Raw genomic sequence first — 21,825 nt, forward strand, 5'->3', positions numbered from 1 at the left:
CCAGTCTACCTTTAGACTGCTATATTCCCCAGTCTGCCTGTAGTCTGCTATATTCACCAGTCTACATTTAGACTGCTATATTCACCAGTCTGCCTTTAGACTGCTATATTCACCAGTCTGATATATTCACCAGTCTACATTTAGACTGCTATATTCACCAGTCTGCCTTTAGACTAATATATTCACCAGTCTACCTTTAGACTGCTATATTCACCAGTCTGCTATATTCACCAGTCTGCTATATTCACCAGTCTACCTTTAGACTGCTATATTCACCAGTCTGCCTTTAGACTCCTATATTCACCAGTCTGCTATATTCACCAGTCTGCCTTTAGACTGCTATATTCACCAGTCTACCTTTAGTCTGCTATATTCACCAGTCTACCTTTAGTCTGCTATATTCACCAGTCTACCTTTAGACTGCTATATTCACCAGTCTGCTATATTCACCAGTCTACCTTTAGACTGCTATATTCACCAGTCTGCCTTTAGACTGCTATATTCACCAGTCTACCTTTAGACTGCTATATTCACCAGTCTGCTATATTCACCAGTCTACCTTTAGACTGCTATATTCACCAGTCTGCTATATTCACCAGTCTGCCTGTAGACTGCTATATTCACCAGTCTGCCTTTAGACTCCTATATTCACCAGTCTACCTTTAGACTGCTATATTCACCAGTCTGCTATATTCACCAGTCTACCTTTAGACTGCTATATTCACCAGTCTACCTTTAGACTGCTATATTCACCAGTCTGCCTGTAGACTGCTATATTCACCAGTCTACCTTTAGACTCCTATATTCACCAGTCTGCCTGTAGACTGCTATATTCACCAGTCTACCTTTAGTCTGCTATATTCACCAGTCTGCCTTTAGACTGCTATATTCCCCAGTCTGCCTTTAGACTGCTATATTCCCCAGTCTGCCTTTAGTCTGCTATATTCACCAGTCTACCTTTAGACTAATATATTCACCAGTCTACATTTAGACTGCTATATTCACCAGTCTGCCTTTAGACTGCTATATTCACCAGTCTGCTATATTCACCAGTCTGCTATATTCACCAGTCTGCTATATTCACCAGTCTACCTTTAGACTGCTATATTCACCAGTCTACCTTTAGACTGCTATATTCCCCAGTCTGCCTGTAGTCTGCTATATTCACCAGTCTACATTTAGACTGCTATATTCACCAGTCTGCCTTTAGACTGCTATATTCACCAGTCTGCTATATTCACCAGTCTGCTATATTCATCAGTCTACATTTAGACTGCTATATTCACCAGTCTGCCTTTAGACTAATATATTCACCAGTCTACCTTTAGACTGCTATATTCACCAGTCTGCTATATTCACCAGTCTGCTATATTCACCAGTCTACCTTTAGACTGCTATATTCACCAGTCTGCCTTTAGACTCCTATATTCACCAGTCTGCTATATTCACCAGTCTGCCTTTAGACTGCTATATTCACCAGTCTACCTTTAGACTGCTATATTCACCAGTCTGCTATATTCACCAGTCTGCCTTTAGACTGCTATATTCACCAGTCTACCTTTAGTCTGCTATATTCACCAGTCTGCCTTTAGACTCCTATATTCACCAGTCTACCTTTAGTCTGCTATATTCACCAGTCTGCCTTTAGACTCCTATATTCACCAGTCTACCTTTAGACTGCTATATTCACCAGTCTGCTATATTCACCAGTCTGCCTTTAGACTGCTATATTCACCAGTCTGCCTTTAGACTGCTATATTCACCAGTCTACATTTAGACTGCTATATTCACCAGTCTGCCTTTAGACTGCTATATTCACCAGTCTACATTTAGACTGCTATATTCACCAGTCTACCTTTAGACTGCTATATTCACCAGTCTACCTTTAGACTGCTATATTCACCAGTCTGCTATATTCACCAGTCTACATTTAGACTGCTATATTCACCAGTCTGCTATATTCACCAGTCTGCTATATTCACCAGTCTGCCTTTAGACTGCTATATTCACCAGTCTGCTATATTCACCAGTCTGCCTTTAGACTGCTATATTCAACCGGTCTGCCTGTAGACTGCTATATTCACCAGTCTGCTATATTCACCAGTCTGCCTTTAGTCTGCTATATTCACCAGTCTGCCTTTAGACTGCTATATTCACCAGTCTGCTATATTCACCAGTCTACCTTTAGACTGCTATATTCACCAGTCTACCTTTAGACTGCTATATTCACCAGTCTGCTATATTCACCAGTCTACCTTTAGACTGCTATATTCACCAGTCTACCTTTAGACTGCTATATTCACCAGTCTGCCTTTAGACTGCTATATTCACCAGTCTGCTATATTCACCAGTCTGCTATATTCACCAGTCTGCCTTTAGTCTGCTATATTCACCAGTCTACCTTTAGACTGCTATATTCACCAGTCTGCCTGTAGACTGCTATATTCACCAGTCTACCTTTAGACTGCTATATTCACCAGTCTACCTTTAGACTGCTATATTCACCAGTCTGCTATATTCACCAGTCTGCTATATTCACCAGTCTACCTTTAGACTGCTATATTCACCAGTCTGCTATATTCACCAGTCTACCTTTAGACTGCTATATTCACCAGTCTACCTTTAGACTGCTATATTCACCAGTCTGCTATATTCACCAGTCTGCCTGTAGTCTGCTATATTCACCAGTCTACCTTTAGACTGCTATATTCACCAGTCTACATTTAGACTGCTATATTCACCAGTCTGCTATATTCACCAGTCTGCCTTTAGACTGCTATATTCACCAGTCTGCCTTTAGACTGCTATATTCACCAGTCTGCTATATTCACCAGTCTACATTTAGACTGCTATATTCACCAGTCTGCTATATTCACCAGTCTACCTTTAGACTGCTATATTCACCAGTCTGCCTGTAGACTGCTATATTCACCAGTCTGCCTTTAGACTGCTATATTCACCAGTCTACCATTAGACTGCTATATTCACCAGTCTGCCTGTAGACTGCTATATTCACCAGTCTGCCTGTAGACTGCTATATTCACCAGTCTGCCTGTAGACTGCTATATTCACCAGTCTGCCTTTAGACTGCTATATTCACCAGTCTACATTTAGACTGCTATATTCACCAGTCTACCTTTAGACTGCTATATTCACCAGTCTACATTTAGACTGCTATATTCACCAGTCTGCTATATTCACCAGTCTACATTTAGACTGCTATATTCACCAGTCTACCTTTAGACTGCTATATTCACCAGTCTGCTATATTCACCAGTCTGCCTTTAGACTGCTATTTTCACCAGTCTTCCTGTAGACTGCTATATTCACCAGTCTGCCTGTAGACTGCTATATTCACCAGTCTACCTTTAGACTGCTATATTCACCAGTCTACCTTTAGACTGCTATATTCACCAGTCTGCCTGTAGACTGCTATATTCACCAGTCTACATTTAGACTGCTATATTCACCAGTCTGCCTTTAGACTGCTATATTCACCAGTCTGCCTTTAGACTGCTATATTCACCAGTCTACCTTTAGACTGCTATATTCACCAGTCTGCCTGTAGACTGCTATATTCACCAGTCTACATTTAGACTGCTATATTCACCAGTCTGCCTTTAGTCTGCTATATTCACCAGTCTGCCTTTAGACTGCTATATTCACCAGTCTGCCTTTAGACTGCTATATTCACCAGTCTGCCTTTAGACTGCTATATTCACCAGTCTGCCTTTAGACTGCTATATTCACCAGTCTGCTATATTCACCAGTCTACCTTTAGACTGCTATATTCACCAGTCTACCTTTAGACTGCTATATTCACCAGTCTGCCTTTAGACTGCTATATTCACCAGTCTACCTTTAGACTGCTATATTCACCAGTCTGCTATATTCACCAGTCTACCTTTAGACTGCTATATTCACCAGTCTACCTTTAGACTGCTATATTCACCAGTCTACCTTTAGACTGCTATATTCACCAGTCTACCTTTAGACTGCTATATTCACCAGTCTGCCTTTAGACTGCTATATTCACCAGTCTGCCTTTAGACTGCTATATTCACCAGTCTGCCTTTAGACTGCTATATTCACCAGTCTACCTTTAGACTGCTATATTCACCAGTCTACCTTTAGACTCCTATATTCACCAGTCTGCCTTTAGACTGCTATATTCACCAGTCTACATTTAGACTGCTATATTCACCAGTCTACATTTAGACTGCTATATTCACCAGTCTACCTTTAGACTCCTATATTCACCAGTCTGCCTTTAGACTGCTATATTCACCAGTCTACATTTAGACTGCTATATTCACCAGTCTACATTTACACTTCTATATTCCCCAGTCTACCTTTAGACTGCTATATTCACCAGTCTACCTTTAGACTGCTATATTCACCAGTCTGCTATATTCACCAGTCTGCTATATTCACCAGTCTGCTATATTCACCAGTCTGCTATATTCACCAGTCTGCCTTTAGACTGCTATATTCACCAGTCTGCTATATTCACCAGTCTGCTATATTCACCAGTCTGCCTTTAGACTGCTATATTCACCAGTCTGCTATATTCACCAGTCTGCTATATTCACCAGTCTGCCTGTCCTTTTTAATAGTATAACTCATCATCACACAGTAAACAACTAAAACCACTTACTGTAGATTTCTGTAGATATATTAAAATGTTTTGCATGTTGACATTCGTCAGTCTCCGAGCCTTACCTTTGGTCGGACCCCCAGGAACCCAGAGCAGTTGGGCGCTCCACATTTACACACCGTCTTCCCGTTACCAAGACACTCCAGGTTGTAGTTGAAGGTCAACTCCACACCTGCACACAAATAAAGACACCTGTACAGAACCTGGCAGTGTATCTTTACAAATTACAAAGATACTTTTGGTCACAAGCCCTAGTGCCTGAGGAATGGAAATGGAACCAGGCTCCAGGAGTTAGTAACAGAAATGGAACCAGGCTCCAGGAGTTAGTAACAGAAATGGAACCAGGCTCCAGGAGTTAGTAACAGAAATGGAACCAGGCTCCAGGAGTTAGTAACAGAAATGGAACCAGGCTCCAGGAGTTAGTAACAGAAATGGAACCAGGCTCCAGTAGTTAGTAACAGAAATGGAACCAGGCTCCAGTAGTTAGTAACAGAAATGGAACCAGGCTCCAGTAGTTAGTAACAGAAATGGAACCGGACTCCAGGAGTTAGTAACAGAAATGGAACCAGGCTCCAGTAGTTAGTAACAGAAATGGAACCGGACTCCAGGAGTTAGTAACAGAAATGGAACCAGTCTCCAGTAGTTAGTAACAGAAATGGAACCGGACTCCAGGAGTTAGTAACAGAAATGGAACCAGGCTCCAGTAGTTAGTAACAGAAATGGAACCGGGCTCCAGTAGTTAGTAACAGAAATGGAACCGGACTCCAGGAGTTAGTAACAGAAATGGAACCAGGCTCCAGTAGTTAGTAACAGAAATGGAACCAGGCTCCAGTAGTTAGTAACAGAAATGGAACCAGGCTCCAGTAGTTAGTAACAGAAATGGAACCAGGCTCCAGTAGTTAGTAACAGAAATGGAACCAGGCTCCAGTAGTTAGTAACAGAAATGGAACCAGGCTCCAGGAGTTAGCAACAGAAATGGAACCAGGCTCCAGTAGTTAGTAACAGAAATGGAACCAGGCTCCGGGAGATAGTAACAGAAATGGAACCAGGCTCCGGGAGATAGTAACAGAAATGGAACCAGGCTCCGGGAGATAGTAACAGAAATGGAACCAGGCTCCGGGAGATAGTAACAGAAATGGAACCAGGCTCCGGGAGATAGTAACAGAAATGGAACCAGGCTCCGGGAGATAGTAACAGAAATGGAACCAGGCTCCGGGAGATAGTAACAGAAATGGAACCAGGCTCCAGTAGGTTTGTTAGTACTTCCTCTGACCTTCGGGGATGTCCTCCAGGGCAAAGAGCCCCACCCTGGTGTCTCCGTTTACCGTCCACTTCTGGGTCTCACAGTTGGGCTGGCAGCAGTGATTCATGAACCTCGCCTGGTTCCCCTTGGGTCCAGCGTCTATGATCCGGTCCTTGTCCAGAGTGAGCATGTAGAAGTTACAGATGTCGTTCTCTTGAGCATGTTTGATCCTGGCTCTGCACTCCTCCTCGTCTATCACCTCCCCCACGTACTCATTCACAAATGCACCCTGAGAGAGAGAGAGGAGAGCAGAGACTCTGGTTATAATCCAGCTGATACACAGCACCTTTTACATCACAGACACAGCGGCATATGGAGGCTAAATATACTACTGGATGTCCACATCTTAAAAAGATCAACAAGGATAATCAGGGATAAAGGGCCTTGGAATTGAATTGAAAATACTTTATTTATCCCAATTATGTACGCAGCCATGCACAACTGTAGTGGGACAAGGTTCTCTTAACAAAACAGAAACACAAGGGGAACTGTTTTGTGTTGTAGTTTGATGCCCTAGTCTGTACCTTCTTGATGTCGGAGACGCCCCGTAGCCCCCAGCCTCGTGACAAGGTTCTGAAGATCTCCACCTGGGTGTACTGTCTCTTGGTGTAACTCTGGTTCAGACATCTCTCCCCTGCCAAACACACCTGAGGGTGGCACTCATACATCAACATGCGGTTGATACACTCGGAGTCCATGCCACACGGGTTCTCATCAGATGCCTTGCAGTTACAGCGAGGCACCTCCGATAGGTCCGCCGTGATGATCTGGACCTTGCCAATTGGTCGGTTCACCTGAGAAGAATAAGCACTTGAGATAAGCGAATGCAATTCAAACTTCTGCGTGAATTATGCATGGAGGAGGTTTAAAGGGGTGGTACCTTGATGTGTCTGTTGGGAGAAGTTTTAAAGGGGCGGTACCTTGATGTGTCTGTAGGGAGGAGGTTTAAAGGGGCGGTACCTTGATGTGTCTGTTGGGAGGAGGTTTAAAGGGGCGGTACCTTGATGTGTCTGTAGGGAGGAGGTTTAAAGGGGCGGTACCTTGATGTGTCTGTAGGGAGGAGGTTTAAAGGGGCGGTACCTTGATGTGTCTGTTGGGAGGAGGTTTAAAGGGGCGGTACCTTGATGTGTCTGTAGGGAGAAGTTTTAAAGGGGCGGTACCATGATGTGTCTGTTGGGAGGAGGTTTAAAGGGGCGGTACCTTGATGGGTCTGTTGGGAGAAGTTTTAAAGGGGCGGTACCTTGATGTGTCTGTAGGGAGGAGGTTTCTTGTCGTTCCTCCTGTCCTCCTGAAGCTGTCTCATCTCCTTCTCAGCCTGAAGCGCTATAAACCGCTCAGCAGTTTCATTCAGAGCTGAAAGGAAACGGAAGTTAGATTTATCAGCTATGTGGTACCTGGAAACATCTCTATTGTTTAAGACTTAGGAAATGCTCTTTGGCATTTCTTTCTAAAATGAAGTCTATTGTTTGTTATATATTCTATTATAACCAGGTAAAGGAGGTTTCTTTCTAACCTTTCTTGTAGATGGCGTCACAACCCTTCCCCATCTTGTCCTTGTTGTTGGCATCTCCCTCCATGTAAGGGAAGACTCGGGCCTGGTAGGTCCAGGCGTAGTCCTTAGAACCAAAGAACTGAACGGGGAACTCCCCCACCTCGTGTTTCATACGGAGGATCTTCTCTGGGATGTTCTTAGGAAGACACACCTCCGCAGGCCACCACCTGAACAAAGGATTGGAGATTTTACATATTGTGTATACAAAACATTAGGAACACCTGCTCCTTCCAAGACAGACTGACCAGGTGAATCCAGGTGAAAGCTATGATCCTTTATTGATGTCCCCTGTTAAGTCCACTTCAATCAGTGTAGATGAAGGGGAGGAGACATGTTAAAGAAGGGTTTATAAGCCCTGAGACAATGGAGACATGGATTGTGTCTGTGTGTCATTCAGAGGGTGGATGGGCAAGACAAAAGATTGAAGTGACTTTGATTTGTGTCAAGAACTGCAACACTGCTGGGTTTCACCCTCAACAGTTTCCTGTGTGTATCAAGAATGGTCCACCACTCAAAGGACATTCAGCCAACTTGACACAACTGTGGAAAGCCTTGGAGTCAACAAGGGTCAGCATGCCTGTGGAACGCTTTCAACTCCTTGTAGAGTCCATGCCCCGACAAATTGAGGCTGTTCTGAGGGAAAAAGAGGGGGGTGTTACAAAGGCTGTGGCGGTAATGACATTATGTCTGCCGGTTATTGTCACGCAAAAGACGACCAGTCTCACTGTAATTTACCGTTAATTAACAAACACATTTAGCATTCAAGCCTCTGATGCTCACCTTTGGAACATCTACATTGAAATAAAAGGTTACATAATGTTTTTTTTTCAAGTCTAATAAATCTATTTAATATACACCAATCACAATACATTCATTATTTATTTTAGGCAGGTCTAAAGAAACATTATGAAATGAAGAAATGTTATTTCAGAAGAACAGAATATGAGTTAGCCTACTGAATTGAATTCGGCTATGCGCCATGCTGTAGGCTAGTTAATTTAGCAGACGAGATATGCTTATAAGTCCCGTTCCATTATTTTATATTGAATAGTTTTATAGTACGAAGCATATTTGTTCCATTCCGGAGCGAGTGCATGTATGAAGTAGCTCTGTTGAGCGTAAAAGGGATCATTTGAAACAGGTCCTATACACTAGAGTTATTTGGCAACTTTAGCTGTGCGTGATTACAAACCTTAGAATGTCTTACATGCTGACCATACCGGACACGTCACATGGGCGAACGTTGCAAAATAAATGTACACAAACATGTTATTCAAATCATTGCACCCACACTGTTCGCTCGCGCCAACGAGCGTCTGCGTTGCCAAGGCGCTAAAATAGAAGTCAGTTCTATTTGTGACGATAAATGCGGTGCAAGTCCTGCCTCTCCCGTCTCCTCATTGGTTTATAGAAGCAGATACCCACGTGCCATCTCCTCATTGGTTATACCCACGTGGGTGATTGAAAGATGAACCGAGGTCAGTCTGTCGTTGTTTGTAATCCTATGAAAGTTAGATGCCAATCGCCAAGAAGAAAAAGCCTGGAAGAAGGAGAAATGACTAGAAACGATTCGGATGACTAGAAACAATGAGAAAACGACAATTTTGTTTGTGGATTCATGTTCGGAGTAGAGAACCTTGTGCATTTCAGGTAAAATAACAACTGAACGTTTACAGTGCCTTGCGAAAGTATTCGGCCCCCTTGAACTTTGCGACCTTTTGCCACATTTCAGGCTTCAAACATAAAGATATAAAACTGTATTTTTTTGTGAAGAATCAACAACAAGTGGGACACAATCATGAAGTGGAACGACATTTATTGGATATTTCAAACTTTTTTAACAAATCAAAAACTGAAAAATTGGGCGTGCAAAATTATTCAGCCTCTTTAAGTTAATACTTTGTAGCGCCACCTTTTGCTGCGATTACAGCTGATTCTGTCAGAACACTCTGGGAGCTCCAATCAGTGTGCTGTGTTCTATCAGAACACTCTGGGAGCTCCAATCAGTGTGCTGTGTTCTGTCAGAACACTCTGGGTGCTCCAATCAGTGTGCTGTGTTCTGTCAGAACACTCTGGGTGCTCCAATCAGTGTGCTGTGTTCTGTCAGAACACTCTGGGAGCTCCAATCAGTGCTCAATATTAGAAAGTGTTCCTAATGTTTGGTGTACTCAGTGTAGATGAGGATTATACACACAGAGATTCTGATCAATAACAATATGACTGGATTTCAGGCACTGATCAAGGTATTTGTTTATAAGTTGACACGGGAGAAAAGTGTCATTCAGTTGGTTCTGACCAAAAGCATGGATTTTGTTTCTAGAGAACAGTGTTTCTTACCTGAATCTTCCCACTTTAACCCAGAGGATGTCCTTGAAGTGTGGTTTATTCCCGGCCTTGCAGTCGTTGCAGAACCAGCTCCCCTCGGGCATCTCGATGTTCAGACACTCTTGATGGAAGGCAGCAGGACAGGCCTCGCAGCACAGCAGACTGCCCCCTGCAGGGAGAAAGGAGGAGGTGCAGCTCAGACAACAAGTCAACCAGATGTGACCCAATGACCTCAGGATGGGGAGGCACAATGCCTCATTTCACTTCAACCGTTTTACTCTGTGATAAGCATAAGTCATCCACATATGATTTCCACCACACTCCTATTCAAATGATTACTCTACCTCTAATAATACCACCAACCCTTGCATAATGGACCCTGTAACACTGAAAACACCCAACCAATCAATCAACCAACCAACAGCAAGCCAACCAGTCACCAACCTTCTGAGCAGACGAAGCACCAGCTGACGTTGATGTGTTCGTGGTTCTTGTAGTTCTTGCGGGGGATGAAGTGGTTTGGACACAGGAAGCTGTTGTTGGCCAGGACAATGCTGCCTGCCGCCATGCAGTAGTCGTTTGCGTGGTACGCAACAGGGCAGCGCACGCAGCGGGTCAGACGACCTAGAAGAGGACCACAGGTCAAAAAACCACACACACACACACACAAGCATCTCTACAGCCATGTTCGATCTGTATATAATGGAGACGGAGGGGACGGCTGACGTTTTTACAGGCTCCTAACCAACTGTGCTCTTGTGTTAACTGTGCTATTGTGTTAGTTTTTGTTTGCATTGTTTGTAACTCACTTTGTACATAATGTTGCTGCCAATACATTTGATGACAGTTCCCCACGGGAGACTGTCAACATCACAACACTGTATCCCCTAGCCGTCTCATAATTGAAAAGAGCTCCTGGATATCAGAACAGCGATAACTCGCTTAAGAAATGGGCGAAGCGTTTTTCCTTTAAGGATACACTGCTTTGTCAAGACAAAGGCACAAATCCCCATCAAAGAGGGAGGAAAAGAGGGAGGAAAAGATGGAGGAAAAGAGGGAAGAAAAGAGGGAGGAAAAGAGGGAAGAAAAGAGGGAAGAAAAGAGGGAAGAAAAGAGGGAGGAAAAGAGGGAGGAAAAGAGGGAGGAAAAGAGGGAGGAAAAGAGGGAGGAAAAGAGGGAAGAAAAGAGGGAGGAAAAGAGGGAGGAAAAGAGGGAAGAAAAGAGGGAGGAAAAGAGGGAAGAAAAGATGGAGGAGGGCGGGTGCCTGGTAAGAATTGCAGACGAGGAGGTAAACCACCACTTCCCTCCATATTATTGACCAACGCACAATCTTTGGAAAACAAACTGGATGATCTACAATTAAGACGATCCTACCAACGAGAACATTAAAAACTAATATTTTATGTTTCAATGTGTCGTGGCTGGACAACGGTTTTTATTTATTATTTAACCTTTAGTTAACTAGTCAAGTCAGTAAAGAACACATTCTTATTTCCAGTGAAGGCCTACCAAAAGGCAAAAGGTCTCCTGTGGGGACGGGGGCCTGGGATTTAAAAATAAAAGTAGAATAATTATAGGACAAAACACACATCATGACAAGAGATGCAACATTACATAAACAGAGACCTAAGACAACAACATAGCATAGCAGCAACACATAACACAGCATGGTAGCAACATAACAACAACCTGGTAGCAACACATCATGGTAGCAGCACAAAACATTATTGGGCACAGACAACAGCACAAAGGACAAGAAGGTAGAGACAACAATACATCATGCAAAGCAGTCACAACTGTCAGTAAGAGTGTCCATGATTTAGTCTTTGAATGAGGAGATTGAGATAAAACTGGTAAGTTTGAGTGTTTCTCGCAGCTCGTTCCAGTCTCTAGCTGCAGCGAACTGAAAATAACAGAGACCCAAGGACGTGTGTGCTTTGGGGACCTTTAACAGAATGTGACTGGCAGAACGGGTGATGTATGTGGAAGATGAGGGCTACAGTAGCTATCTCAGAGTGTGTCCTAAGAGAGATTTATAAATAAGCATCAACCAGTGGGTCTTGCGACGGGTATACAGAGATGACCAGTTTACAGAGAAGTATAGAGTGCAGTGATGTGTCCTATAAGGAGCATTTCTGGCAAATCTGATGGCCGAATGGTAAAGAACATCTAGCCATTCGAGAGCACCCTTACCTGCCAATCTATAAATTATGTCTCCGTAATCTAGCATGGGTAAGATGGTCATCTGAATCAGGGTCAGTTTGGCAGCTGGGGTGAAAGAGGAGCGATTATGAAGAGGAAACCAAGTCTACATTTAACTTGGGCCTGCAGCTTTGCTCTGTGCTGAGAGAAGGACAGTGTACCGTCTAGCCATATTCCCAAGAACTTGTATGAAGCTCTAAATCCTCAAAGGTAGTAATCACACCAGTGGGGAGAGGGGCATTCTTCTTACCAAACCATATGACCTTTGTTTTGGAGATGTTCAGAACTAGTTTAAGGGTAGAGAAAGCTTGTTGGACACTAAGAAAGCTTTGTTGTAGAGCATTTAACACATAATTCACAGAAGGGCCAGTTGAGTATAAGACCAAGATCTGCATATAAATGGATGAGCAAGCTTCCTACTGACTGAGCTATGTTGTTGATGTAAATTGAGAAGAGCGTGGGGCCTAGGATCGAGCCTTGGGGTACTCCCTTGGTGACAGGCAGTGACTGAGACACCATATTTTCTGACTTTATACACTGCACTCTGAGGTAGTTAGCAAACCAGGCCAAAGACCCCTCAGAGACACCAATACTCCATAGCCGGCCCACAAGAATGGAATGATCTACCGTATCAAAAGCCATGGCCAAGTCAATAAAAATAGCAGGACAACATTGCTTAGAATCAAGGGCAATGGTGACATCATTTAGGACCTTTTAGGTTGCAGTGACACATCAATAACCTGAGCGGAAACCAGACTGCATACCAGAGAAAACTACAGACGTCAAGAAAGCAAGTCAGTTGATTATTGACACGTTTTCCCAAAACTTTGGAGAAACAGGGCAAAATAGAAACAGGCCTATAACAGTTAGGATCAGCTTGATCTCCCCCTTTAAAGAAAGGACCCACCGTGGCTGCCTTCCAAGCAATGGGAACCTCCCCAGAGAGGAGAGACAGATTTAAAAGGTCAGAGACAGGCTTGGCGATGATAGGGGCAGCAACCTTAAAGAAGAAAGGGTCTAAACCATCTGACCCAGATGTTTTTTTGGGGTCAAGTTTCAGGAGCTCCTTTAGCACCTCGGACTCAGGTGACTGCCTGCAGGGAGAAACTTTGTAGCAGGGCAGGGGAAAAGAGGGAGGAGCATTGGGGCTAGTCGCATTAGAAGGGGTGGGAGATGAGGAAATGTTGGATGGGAAATGAGGCATGGCGGAGTCAAATAGGAATCCTGACTTAATGAAGTAGTGATTAAATAGCTTCTTGTCAGTAACAACCACATCAACATTAAGGGACATGGGCAGCTGTGAGGAGGAGGGTTTATTCTCCAGGTCTTTAACCGTTTTCCAGAACAACTTGTGGTTAGACCTACAGAGAGAGAACGGCTCCTTAAAGTAACTAACTTTGGCACTTATTTCTCATTTTCCTGAACGAGAGCCAGTCAGCCTGAGTATGTTTGTGCCGAGCCTTTCGCCAAACGCAATTGTTGAGTTGAAGTAACTCTGCAAGGTCACGGTCAAACCAGGGGTTGAACCTGTTTTTAATTCTCATTTTCTTTAACATTACCACTGAAAATATAAAAAAAGAAGGACCAAGCATCTTTGACAGAGGGGATCAAGCTGATTCTATACCAATTTACAGAGGCCAGTTCATGAAGGAAGGCTTGCTCATTAAAGTTTTTTAGCAAGCGTCTATGACAAATCAGGACAGGTCGTTTCACTGAGCAGCCATTACGAACACAGGCTGATAAACAGTGGTCACTAAGGTCATTACAGAAAACACCAGACTGATACCTATCAGGATTATTTGTGAGGACAACATCAAGGAGTGTAGGCTTTTCTGGGTGTTTGGAGTCATACCTTGTGGGATTGGTAATAATCTGAGAAAGATTTAGGGAGTCCCATTACTTTAGGACTTGGTCAGGTGGTTTAAGCATAACATCTGAATATGCATCAGATGGCAACAAGATCATATTGTACAGCAATTTCATCAGGTAACATGAATACAAAGCCGGCGAGAGGTTGTTAGAATAGGATGGGAGGCCAAAAGTCTGTATAACCAATAGAGAGAGAGTCATTGTCCCGAGTGTGGGAACAAACAGTCTGTCCCACGGTTGGGTAAAGAAAGTTTGTAGTCAACAACGTACGCAGGACCCATGAGGCAAATGCCCAAATAGCAAATAGCACAATGTTTTTTTTACAAATATATAATAACTTGGGGCTGGCCATTGTAAGTTCAGAGTCACTCGCCCCAACAGTGGGGGGGGTACCTGTAGCAGACAGGGAGAGAGAGGAAGGGTGGGGGGTGGGGGGGTACCTGTACCAGACAGGGGGAGACAGGCCAGGACAGACGGTGAACAGAGAGGGGGGAGTGTGGTGGGGGTACCTGTACCAGACAGGGGGAGACAGACCAGGGCAGACGGTGAACAGAGAGGGGGGAGTGTGGTGGGGGTACCTGTACCAGACAGGGGGAGACAGACCAGGGCAGACGGTGAACAGAGAGGGATGAGTGTGGTGGGTGTACCTGTACCAGACAGGGGGAGACAACCAGGGTAGACGGTGAACAGATCACCAAGTGGAATCCAAGCAGCAGAGCAGCAGGTAACAGGAGTAGGTGTCACATCCACTTGGAAGAAGCTTTTATTTCTGGAGGCAGATTTCTTGTAGAAAATGACAGTCTCTGAGCAGCAGGAGGGGGCTTCAAGGCCTCTGGGTTTGGGTGGGGTAACCTGCCATTTGTTCATCATGTTTTGTTGTGTCCAGGGGTGAAAGTAAGGCGGTCCGGTCCGGTATGGCGTCAGGGCAAAATAAATAGTGGGTACGCCATACCAGTAAAACATGAACCCATCACAATAATCAAACAAAATGTCAAGAAAACTGTAGGCTATTATTACACCACATGTGATCATTACCTCATGTCAGAGGCATAAAAAACAAGCAAATGGGCTAGAAAACGAGGGGTAGGTATGTGGCCTACGCTCCTAAACGTGATGTGGTTCGACGAGAACACTCACATTTTGCCAAGGCAAGAAATGAGCGGCCCGACACAGAGACACGAGGACAGCAGTACACACATAAATTCCGGCCTAATGACAATCTGCAAATATTTTGTGTTACAGATGTCCATTTCCACTCACGACAGTTTGGAGGCTGGAAACACTGAATGTTGCGAGCGGATGAACGTGTGGGGGCAGCCTAGTAAAGGAGACCTTTTGAAGTGGGTTGTTGGACAATCAGATGAAAACCTGGTTGTGTTATTGCCACAATAAAAGGGTAATACATTTTAAAAGTGAAATTACATGTCTTTACGACTACGCCCACAGAGATCCTATTGAGTTCATAGGCATGCCCATATAGGATGTCTCTTACCGGGTAGAAATGAACTCTACTTTACCTCTCTGGTTCTATCAAAGCAGAGTGGAACTGGAACCTACTTTTAGAAGTGCAGGAGTTGAGGGGGTTGGTGATGTGGCAGGACAGACAGACGTGGAGGGAGCAGCGAACCCCTTTATTATGGGGCTGGGTGGGTGTGTGTTTCAGGATACACTCGTTGTGGTAGAACTTCCCACATACAGGCACCATGCACCTCTTCACATCGTCGCCAGACTTCTTACACACAAAGCACGTGTGGACACCTGCAATGGAAAAGATACACTCTGAGCTTTGTGATACACCAAAGCAGCTTACGTACAGTTGTGGGTATTGATACAGAATACCTCTGTCAGATGCAGAGATAACATCTATGAGTATGGCCGTATCACTGTACAGGTGTAAGAACTCAGTAACAGTGTTAAGCCAAGGTGAATATGTGTATAGGTGAGGCTGCACCAGGTGTACATGGCTCCTGTAAGATTAGAATGGTGCCAGGTAGCGGTGAAGAGCGTTAGGCCAGTAACCGAAAAGTTGCTGGTTCAAATCCCAGAGCCGAATAGGTGAAAAATCTGTAGATGTGCCCTTGTGCGAGGCACTAAACCCTAATTGCTCCTGTAGGTTGATTTGGATAAGAGCGTCTGCTAAATGAGTCAAATGCAAAATGACAGACAGGTGTACAGGGATAGGTAGAGACTCACCTTTAGTGCATTCACAACAGATGAACTTCCCTCTAGGGGCTTCTGATAGGCCGATACACTGCAGGTGGAACGCCCCACAGCACTGGCCCTCACACAGCAGCAGCTCACCTGTCCTCTCACACACCTGCAAGACACACACATACACATATTTTAGTCAGTACTCCCAAATCTCATTCATCACTCGGATATTAGGAACAGTTATTTCTGAACTAATGTGAGAAAGCCTGGAAATCAAACTTAAGAGCTATTTTTTACTGTTCCTGCCTCTACAAAACAGAAAGGTTGTGGCATGTTGTTGGTTGACCTACCTGACAGACATTCTCCTTCATGGACGCAGCTCCTCCTTTCTCTCCTGTGTTCTTCTTAGTGCTGGAGACCAGGGACCCTTCACCAGGTAGGGAGAAACTGTCATTCAGACCAGGAGAGAACACCTGGAGGAGAGGTGTTATTACACAAAATCTTGGTTAAGGTGTAGGGGTTTAGCACCCTGTTTTACAGCACTGGTACGATTATACCTCAGGTGAATGCTGACATTATAGCATGAAACTAGTGATCTTTTCACACAGGTTGAAAAAAGGTGTTTATGCTGACCTCAGGTTTGGGTGTCCTCTCTCCGTTGGTGTGGCTCTCTCCTCCCACCCCAGGACTGATCTTCTCGGTCTCTTCCTTGGGGGTGAGGAGCACCGTAGGGCTAGGGGGCCAGGCAGGGGAGGATGTCTGCAGAGAAACCATGCTCTCTGGAGTTGTCACGCTGGGTACAGGCACTTCTTTCTTCACAGACTTAACCTGTTATAGAAATGACATAGAGTACCAGTCAAGAGTTTGGACACACCTACTGATTCAAGGGTTTTTCTTTATTTTTACTATTTTCTACATTGTTGAATAATAGTGAAGACATCAACACTATGAAATAACACATATGGAATCATGTAGCAACCAAAAAAGTGTTAAACAAATCAAAATATATGTTATATTTGAGGTTCTTCAAAGTAGCCACCCTTTGCCTTGATGACAGCATTACACACTTGGCATTCTCTCAACCAGCTTCATGAGGTAGTCACCTGGAATGCATTTCAATTAACAGGTGTGTCTTCTTAAAAGTTCATTTGTGGAATTTCTTTCCTTCGAATTGTGTTTGAGCCAATCAGTTGTTACAAGGTAAAGGGGGTATACAGAAGATGGTCCTATTTGGTAAAAGACCAAGTCCATATTCTGTCAAGAACAGCTCAAATAAGCGAAGAGAAACGACAGTCCATCATTACTTTAAGACATGAAGGTCAGTCAATCTGGAAAATTTCATGAACTTTGGCAATTCAAGTGCCATCGCAAAAACCATCAAGCGCTATGATGAATCTGGCTCTCATGGGGACCGCCACAGGAAAGAAAGACCCAGAGTTACAGTGCCTTGCAAAAGTATTCATCCCCCTTAGTGTTTTTCCTATTTTGTTGCATTACAACCTGTAATTTAAATGGATTTTAATTTGGATTGTATGTAATGGACATACACAAAATAGTCCAATTTGGTAAAGTGAACGGAAAAAATTACCTTATTTAAAAAAATATACTAAAAAAATAAAAAACCGAGTGGTTTAAGGGGAAACATTTACAGTGCCTTGCAAAAGTATTCGGCCCCCTTGAACTTTGCGACCTTTTGCCACATTTCAGGCTTCAAACATAAAGATATACAATTTTATTTTTTGTGAAGAATCAACAACAAGTGGGACACAATCATGAAGTGGAACAACATTTATTGGATATTTCAAACTTTTTTAACAAATCAAAAACTGAAAAATTGGGCGTGCAAAATTATTCAGCCCCCTTAAGTTAATACTTTGTAGCGCCACCTTTTGCTGCGATTACAGCTGTAAGTCGCTTGGGGTATGTCTCTATCAGTTTTGCACATCGAGAGACTGAAATGTTTTCCCATTCCTCCTTGCAAAACAGCTCGAGCTCAGTGAGGTTGGATGGAGAGCATTTGTGAACAGCAGTTTTCAGTTCTTTCCACAGATTCTCGATTGGATTCAGGTCTGGACTTTGACTTGGCCATTCTAACACCTGGATATGTTTATTTTTGAACCATTCCATTGTAGATTTTGCTTTATGTTTTGGATCATTGTCTTGTTGGAAGACAAATCTCCGTCCCAGTCTCAGGTCTTTTGCAGACTCCATCAGGTTTTCTTCCAGAATGGTCCTGTATTTGGCTCCATCCATCTTCCCATCAATTTTAACAATCTTCCCTGTCCCTGCTGAAGAAAAGCAGGCCCAAACCATGATGCTGCCACCACCATGTTTGACAGTGGGGATGGTGTGTTCAGGGTGATGAGCTGTGTTGCTTTTACGCCAAACATAACGTCTTGCATTGTTGCCAAAAAGTTCAATTTTGGTTTCATCTGACCAGAGCACCTTCTTCCACATGTTTGGTGTGTCTCCCAGGTGGCTTGTGGCAAACTTTAAACAACACTTTTTATGGATATCTTTAAGAAATGGCTTTCTTCTTGCCTCTCTTCCATAAAGGCCAGATTTGTGCAATATACGACTGATTGTTGTCCTATGGACAGAGTCTCCCACCTCAGCTGTAGATCTCTGCAGTTCATCCAGAGTGATCATGGGCCTCTTGGCTGCATCTCTGATCAGTCTTCTCCTTGTATGAGCTGAAGGTTTAGAGGGACGGCCAGGTCTTGGTAGATGCAGTGGTCTGATACTCCTTCCATTTCAATATTATCGCTTGCACAGTGCTCCTTGGGATGTTTAAAGCTTGGGAAATCTTTTTGTATCCAAATCCGGCTTTAAACTTCTTCACAACAGTATCTCGGACCTGCCTGGTGTGTTCCTTGTTCTTCATGATGCTCTCTGCGCTTTTGACGGACCTCTGAGACTATCACAGTGCAGGTGCATTTATACGGAGACTTGATTACACACAGGTGGATTGTATTTATCATCATTAGTCATTTAGGTCAACATTGGATCATTCAGAGATCCTCACTGAACTTCTGGAGAGAGTTTGCTGCACTGAAAGTAAAGGGGCTGAATAATTTTGCACGCCCAATTTTTCAGTTTTTGATTTGTTAAAAAGTTTGAAATATCCAATAAATGTCGTTCCACTTCATGATTGTGTCCCACTTGTTGTTGATTCTTCACAAAAAAATACAGTTTTATATCTTTATGTTTGAAGCCTGAAATGTGGCAAAAGGTCGCAAAGTTCAAGGGGGCCGAATACTTTTGCAAGGCACCGAGAAGATCAGTCCTGGGGTGGGAGGAGAGAGCCACACCAACGGAGAGAGGACACCCAAACCTGAGGTCAGCATAAACACCTTTTTTCAACCTGTGTGAAAAGATCACTAGTTTCCTGCTATAATGTCAGCATTCACATGAGGTTTAATTGTACCAGTGCTGTAAAACAGGGTGCTAAACCAGAAATAAGACAAAAAAACTGAAAACTTGAGCGTGAATAACTATTCACCCCCCCAAAAGTCAATACTTTGTAGAGACACTTTTTTCAGCAATTACAGCTGCAAGTCTCATGGGGTGTCTCTATAAGCTTGATACATCTAGCCACAGGGATTTTTGCCCATTAATCAAGGCAAAACTGCTCCAGCTCCTTCAAGTTGGATTGGTTCCGCTGGTGTCTTGCAATCTTTAAGTCATTCCACAGATTCTCAATTGGATTGAGGTCTGGGCTTTGACTCGGCCATTCCAAGACATTTAAATGTTTCCCTTTAAACCACTCAAGTGTTGCTTTAACAGTATGCTTAGGGTCATTGTCCTGCTGTAAAGTAAACCTCCGTCCCCATCTCACATCTCTGGAAGACTGAAACTGGTTTCCCTCAAGAATTTGCCTGTATTTAGCGCCCTCCATCATTCCTTCAATTCTGACCAGTTTCCCAGTCCCTGCCGATGAAAAACATCCCCACAGCATGATGCTGCCACCACCATGCTTCACTGTGGGGATGGTGTTCTCGGGGTGATGCGAGGTGGGTTTGCGCCAGACATAGCGTTTTCCTTGATGGACAAAAAGCTACATTTTAGTCTCATCTGAACAGAGTATCTTACTCCATATGTTTGGGGAGTCCCCCACAAGCCTTTTGGCAAACACCAAACGCGTTTGCTTATTTTTGTCTTTAAGCAATGTTTTTTTCCTGGCCACTCTTCCATAAAGCCCAGCTCTGTGGAGTGTACGGCTTAAAGTGGTCCTATGGACAGATACTCCAATCTCCGCTGTGGAGCTTTGCAGCTCCTTCAGGGTTATTTTTGGTCTCTCTGTTGCCTCTGATTAATACCCTCCTTGCCTGGTCCGTGAGTTTTGGTGGGCGGTTCTCTCTTGGCAGGTTTGTTATGGTGCCATATTCATTACATTTTTTAATAATAGATTTAATGGTTCTCCGTGGGATGTTCAAAGTTTCAGATTTCTTTTTATAACCCAACCCTGATCTGTACTTTTCCACAACTTTGTCCCTGACCTGTTTGGAGAGCTCCTTGGTCTTCATAGTGCCCCTTGCTTTGTGGTGTTGCAGACTCTGGGGCCTTTCAGAACAGGTGTATATATACTGAGATCACGTGACAGATCATGTGACACTAAAATTGCACACAGGTGGACTTTATTTCACTAATGATGTGACTTCTGAAGGTAATCGGTTGCACCAGATCTTATTTTGGGGCTTCATAGCACAGGGGGTGAATAAACACACCACTTTTCCGTTTTTATTTTTTTAGTATATTTTTTAAATAAAGGTAATTTTTTCCATTCACTTTACCAAATTGGACTATTTTGTGTATGTCCATTACATACAATCCAAATTAAAATCCATTTAAATTACAGGTTGTAATGCAACAAAATAGGAAAAACACCAAGGGGGATGAATACTTTTGCAAGGCACTGTAACTCTGGGTCTTTCTTTCCTGTGGCGGTCCCCATGAGAGCCAGATTCATCATAGCGCTTGATGGTTTTTGCGATGGCACTTGAATTGCCAAAGTTCATGAAATTTTCCAGATTGACTGACCTTCATGTCTTAAAGTAATGATGGACTGTCGTTTCTCTTCGCTTATTTGAGCTGTTCTTGACAGAATGTGGACTTGGTCTTTTACCAAATAGGACCATCTTCTGTATACCACCTTTACCCTGTAACAACAGATTGGCTCAAACACAATTCGAAGGAAAGAAACTCCACAAATTAACTTTTAACAAGACACACCTGTTAATTGAAATGCATTCCAGGTGACTACCTCATGAAGCTGGTTCAGAGAATGCCAAGAGTGTGTAACGCTGTCATCAAAGGGTGGCTACTTTGAAGTACCTCAAATATAACATATATTTTGATTTGTTTAACACTTTTTTTGGTTGCGACATGATTCCATATGTGTTATTTCAAAGTTTTGATGTCTTCACTATTATTCAACAATGTAGAGAATAGTAAAAATAAAGAAAACCCCTGGAATTAGTAGGTGTGTCCTAACATTTGACTGGTACTGTAATTAGACCCGTTTCAGAGTGGCACTGTAGCAGTATAGATCTGTTAATATGGCTGTTGATTAGTTCATTCAGCCTTACCTGAGTGTCCCTGACTTCTGTTTTCACGTCTGTCTGTACACTCTGGTTCTTAAACTCCTTCTTCTTTGGAGGACTGACTGACACTTCCTCTATGGTGCATTCCAGGACCTTGTGAGACGGCTTCCTTGGCCTCTTCCTCTCCAGGGATACTGGGTCTGGGGAATGACCAGACATTTAA

General features: G+C 43.5%; 1 protein-coding gene across 1 annotated transcript in view; it reads right to left on the reverse strand.

The window, feature by feature from the left end:
- Positions 1-21,825, reverse strand: part of LOC139391194 (histone-lysine N-methyltransferase, H3 lysine-36 specific-like) — a 66,888-nt gene that overhangs the window by 38,250 nt on the left and 6,813 nt on the right. Inside the window, exons 7-18 of the mRNA XM_071138798.1 lie at positions 21,648-21,802; positions 16,693-16,887; positions 16,410-16,532; positions 16,102-16,225; positions 15,466-15,666; positions 10,282-10,461; positions 9,850-10,006; positions 7,474-7,679; positions 7,201-7,313; positions 6,485-6,754; positions 5,931-6,189; positions 4,723-4,829 (exon numbers count right to left, since the gene is read on the reverse strand). Coding sequence (XP_070994899.1) covers positions 4,723-4,829; positions 5,931-6,189; positions 6,485-6,754; positions 7,201-7,313; positions 7,474-7,679; positions 9,850-10,006; positions 10,282-10,461; positions 15,466-15,666; positions 16,102-16,225; positions 16,410-16,532; positions 16,693-16,887; positions 21,648-21,802 — 2,090 coding nt within the window. The remainder of the gene's footprint in view (positions 1-4,722; positions 4,830-5,930; positions 6,190-6,484; positions 6,755-7,200; positions 7,314-7,473; positions 7,680-9,849; positions 10,007-10,281; positions 10,462-15,465; positions 15,667-16,101; positions 16,226-16,409; positions 16,533-16,692; positions 16,888-21,647; positions 21,803-21,825) is intronic.

Source organism: Oncorhynchus clarkii, chromosome 31 (assembly GCF_045791955.1).
Source record: "Oncorhynchus clarkii lewisi isolate Uvic-CL-2024 chromosome 31, UVic_Ocla_1.0, whole genome shotgun sequence".
Lineage (NCBI taxonomy): Eukaryota > Metazoa > Chordata > Actinopteri > Salmoniformes > Salmonidae > Oncorhynchus > Oncorhynchus clarkii.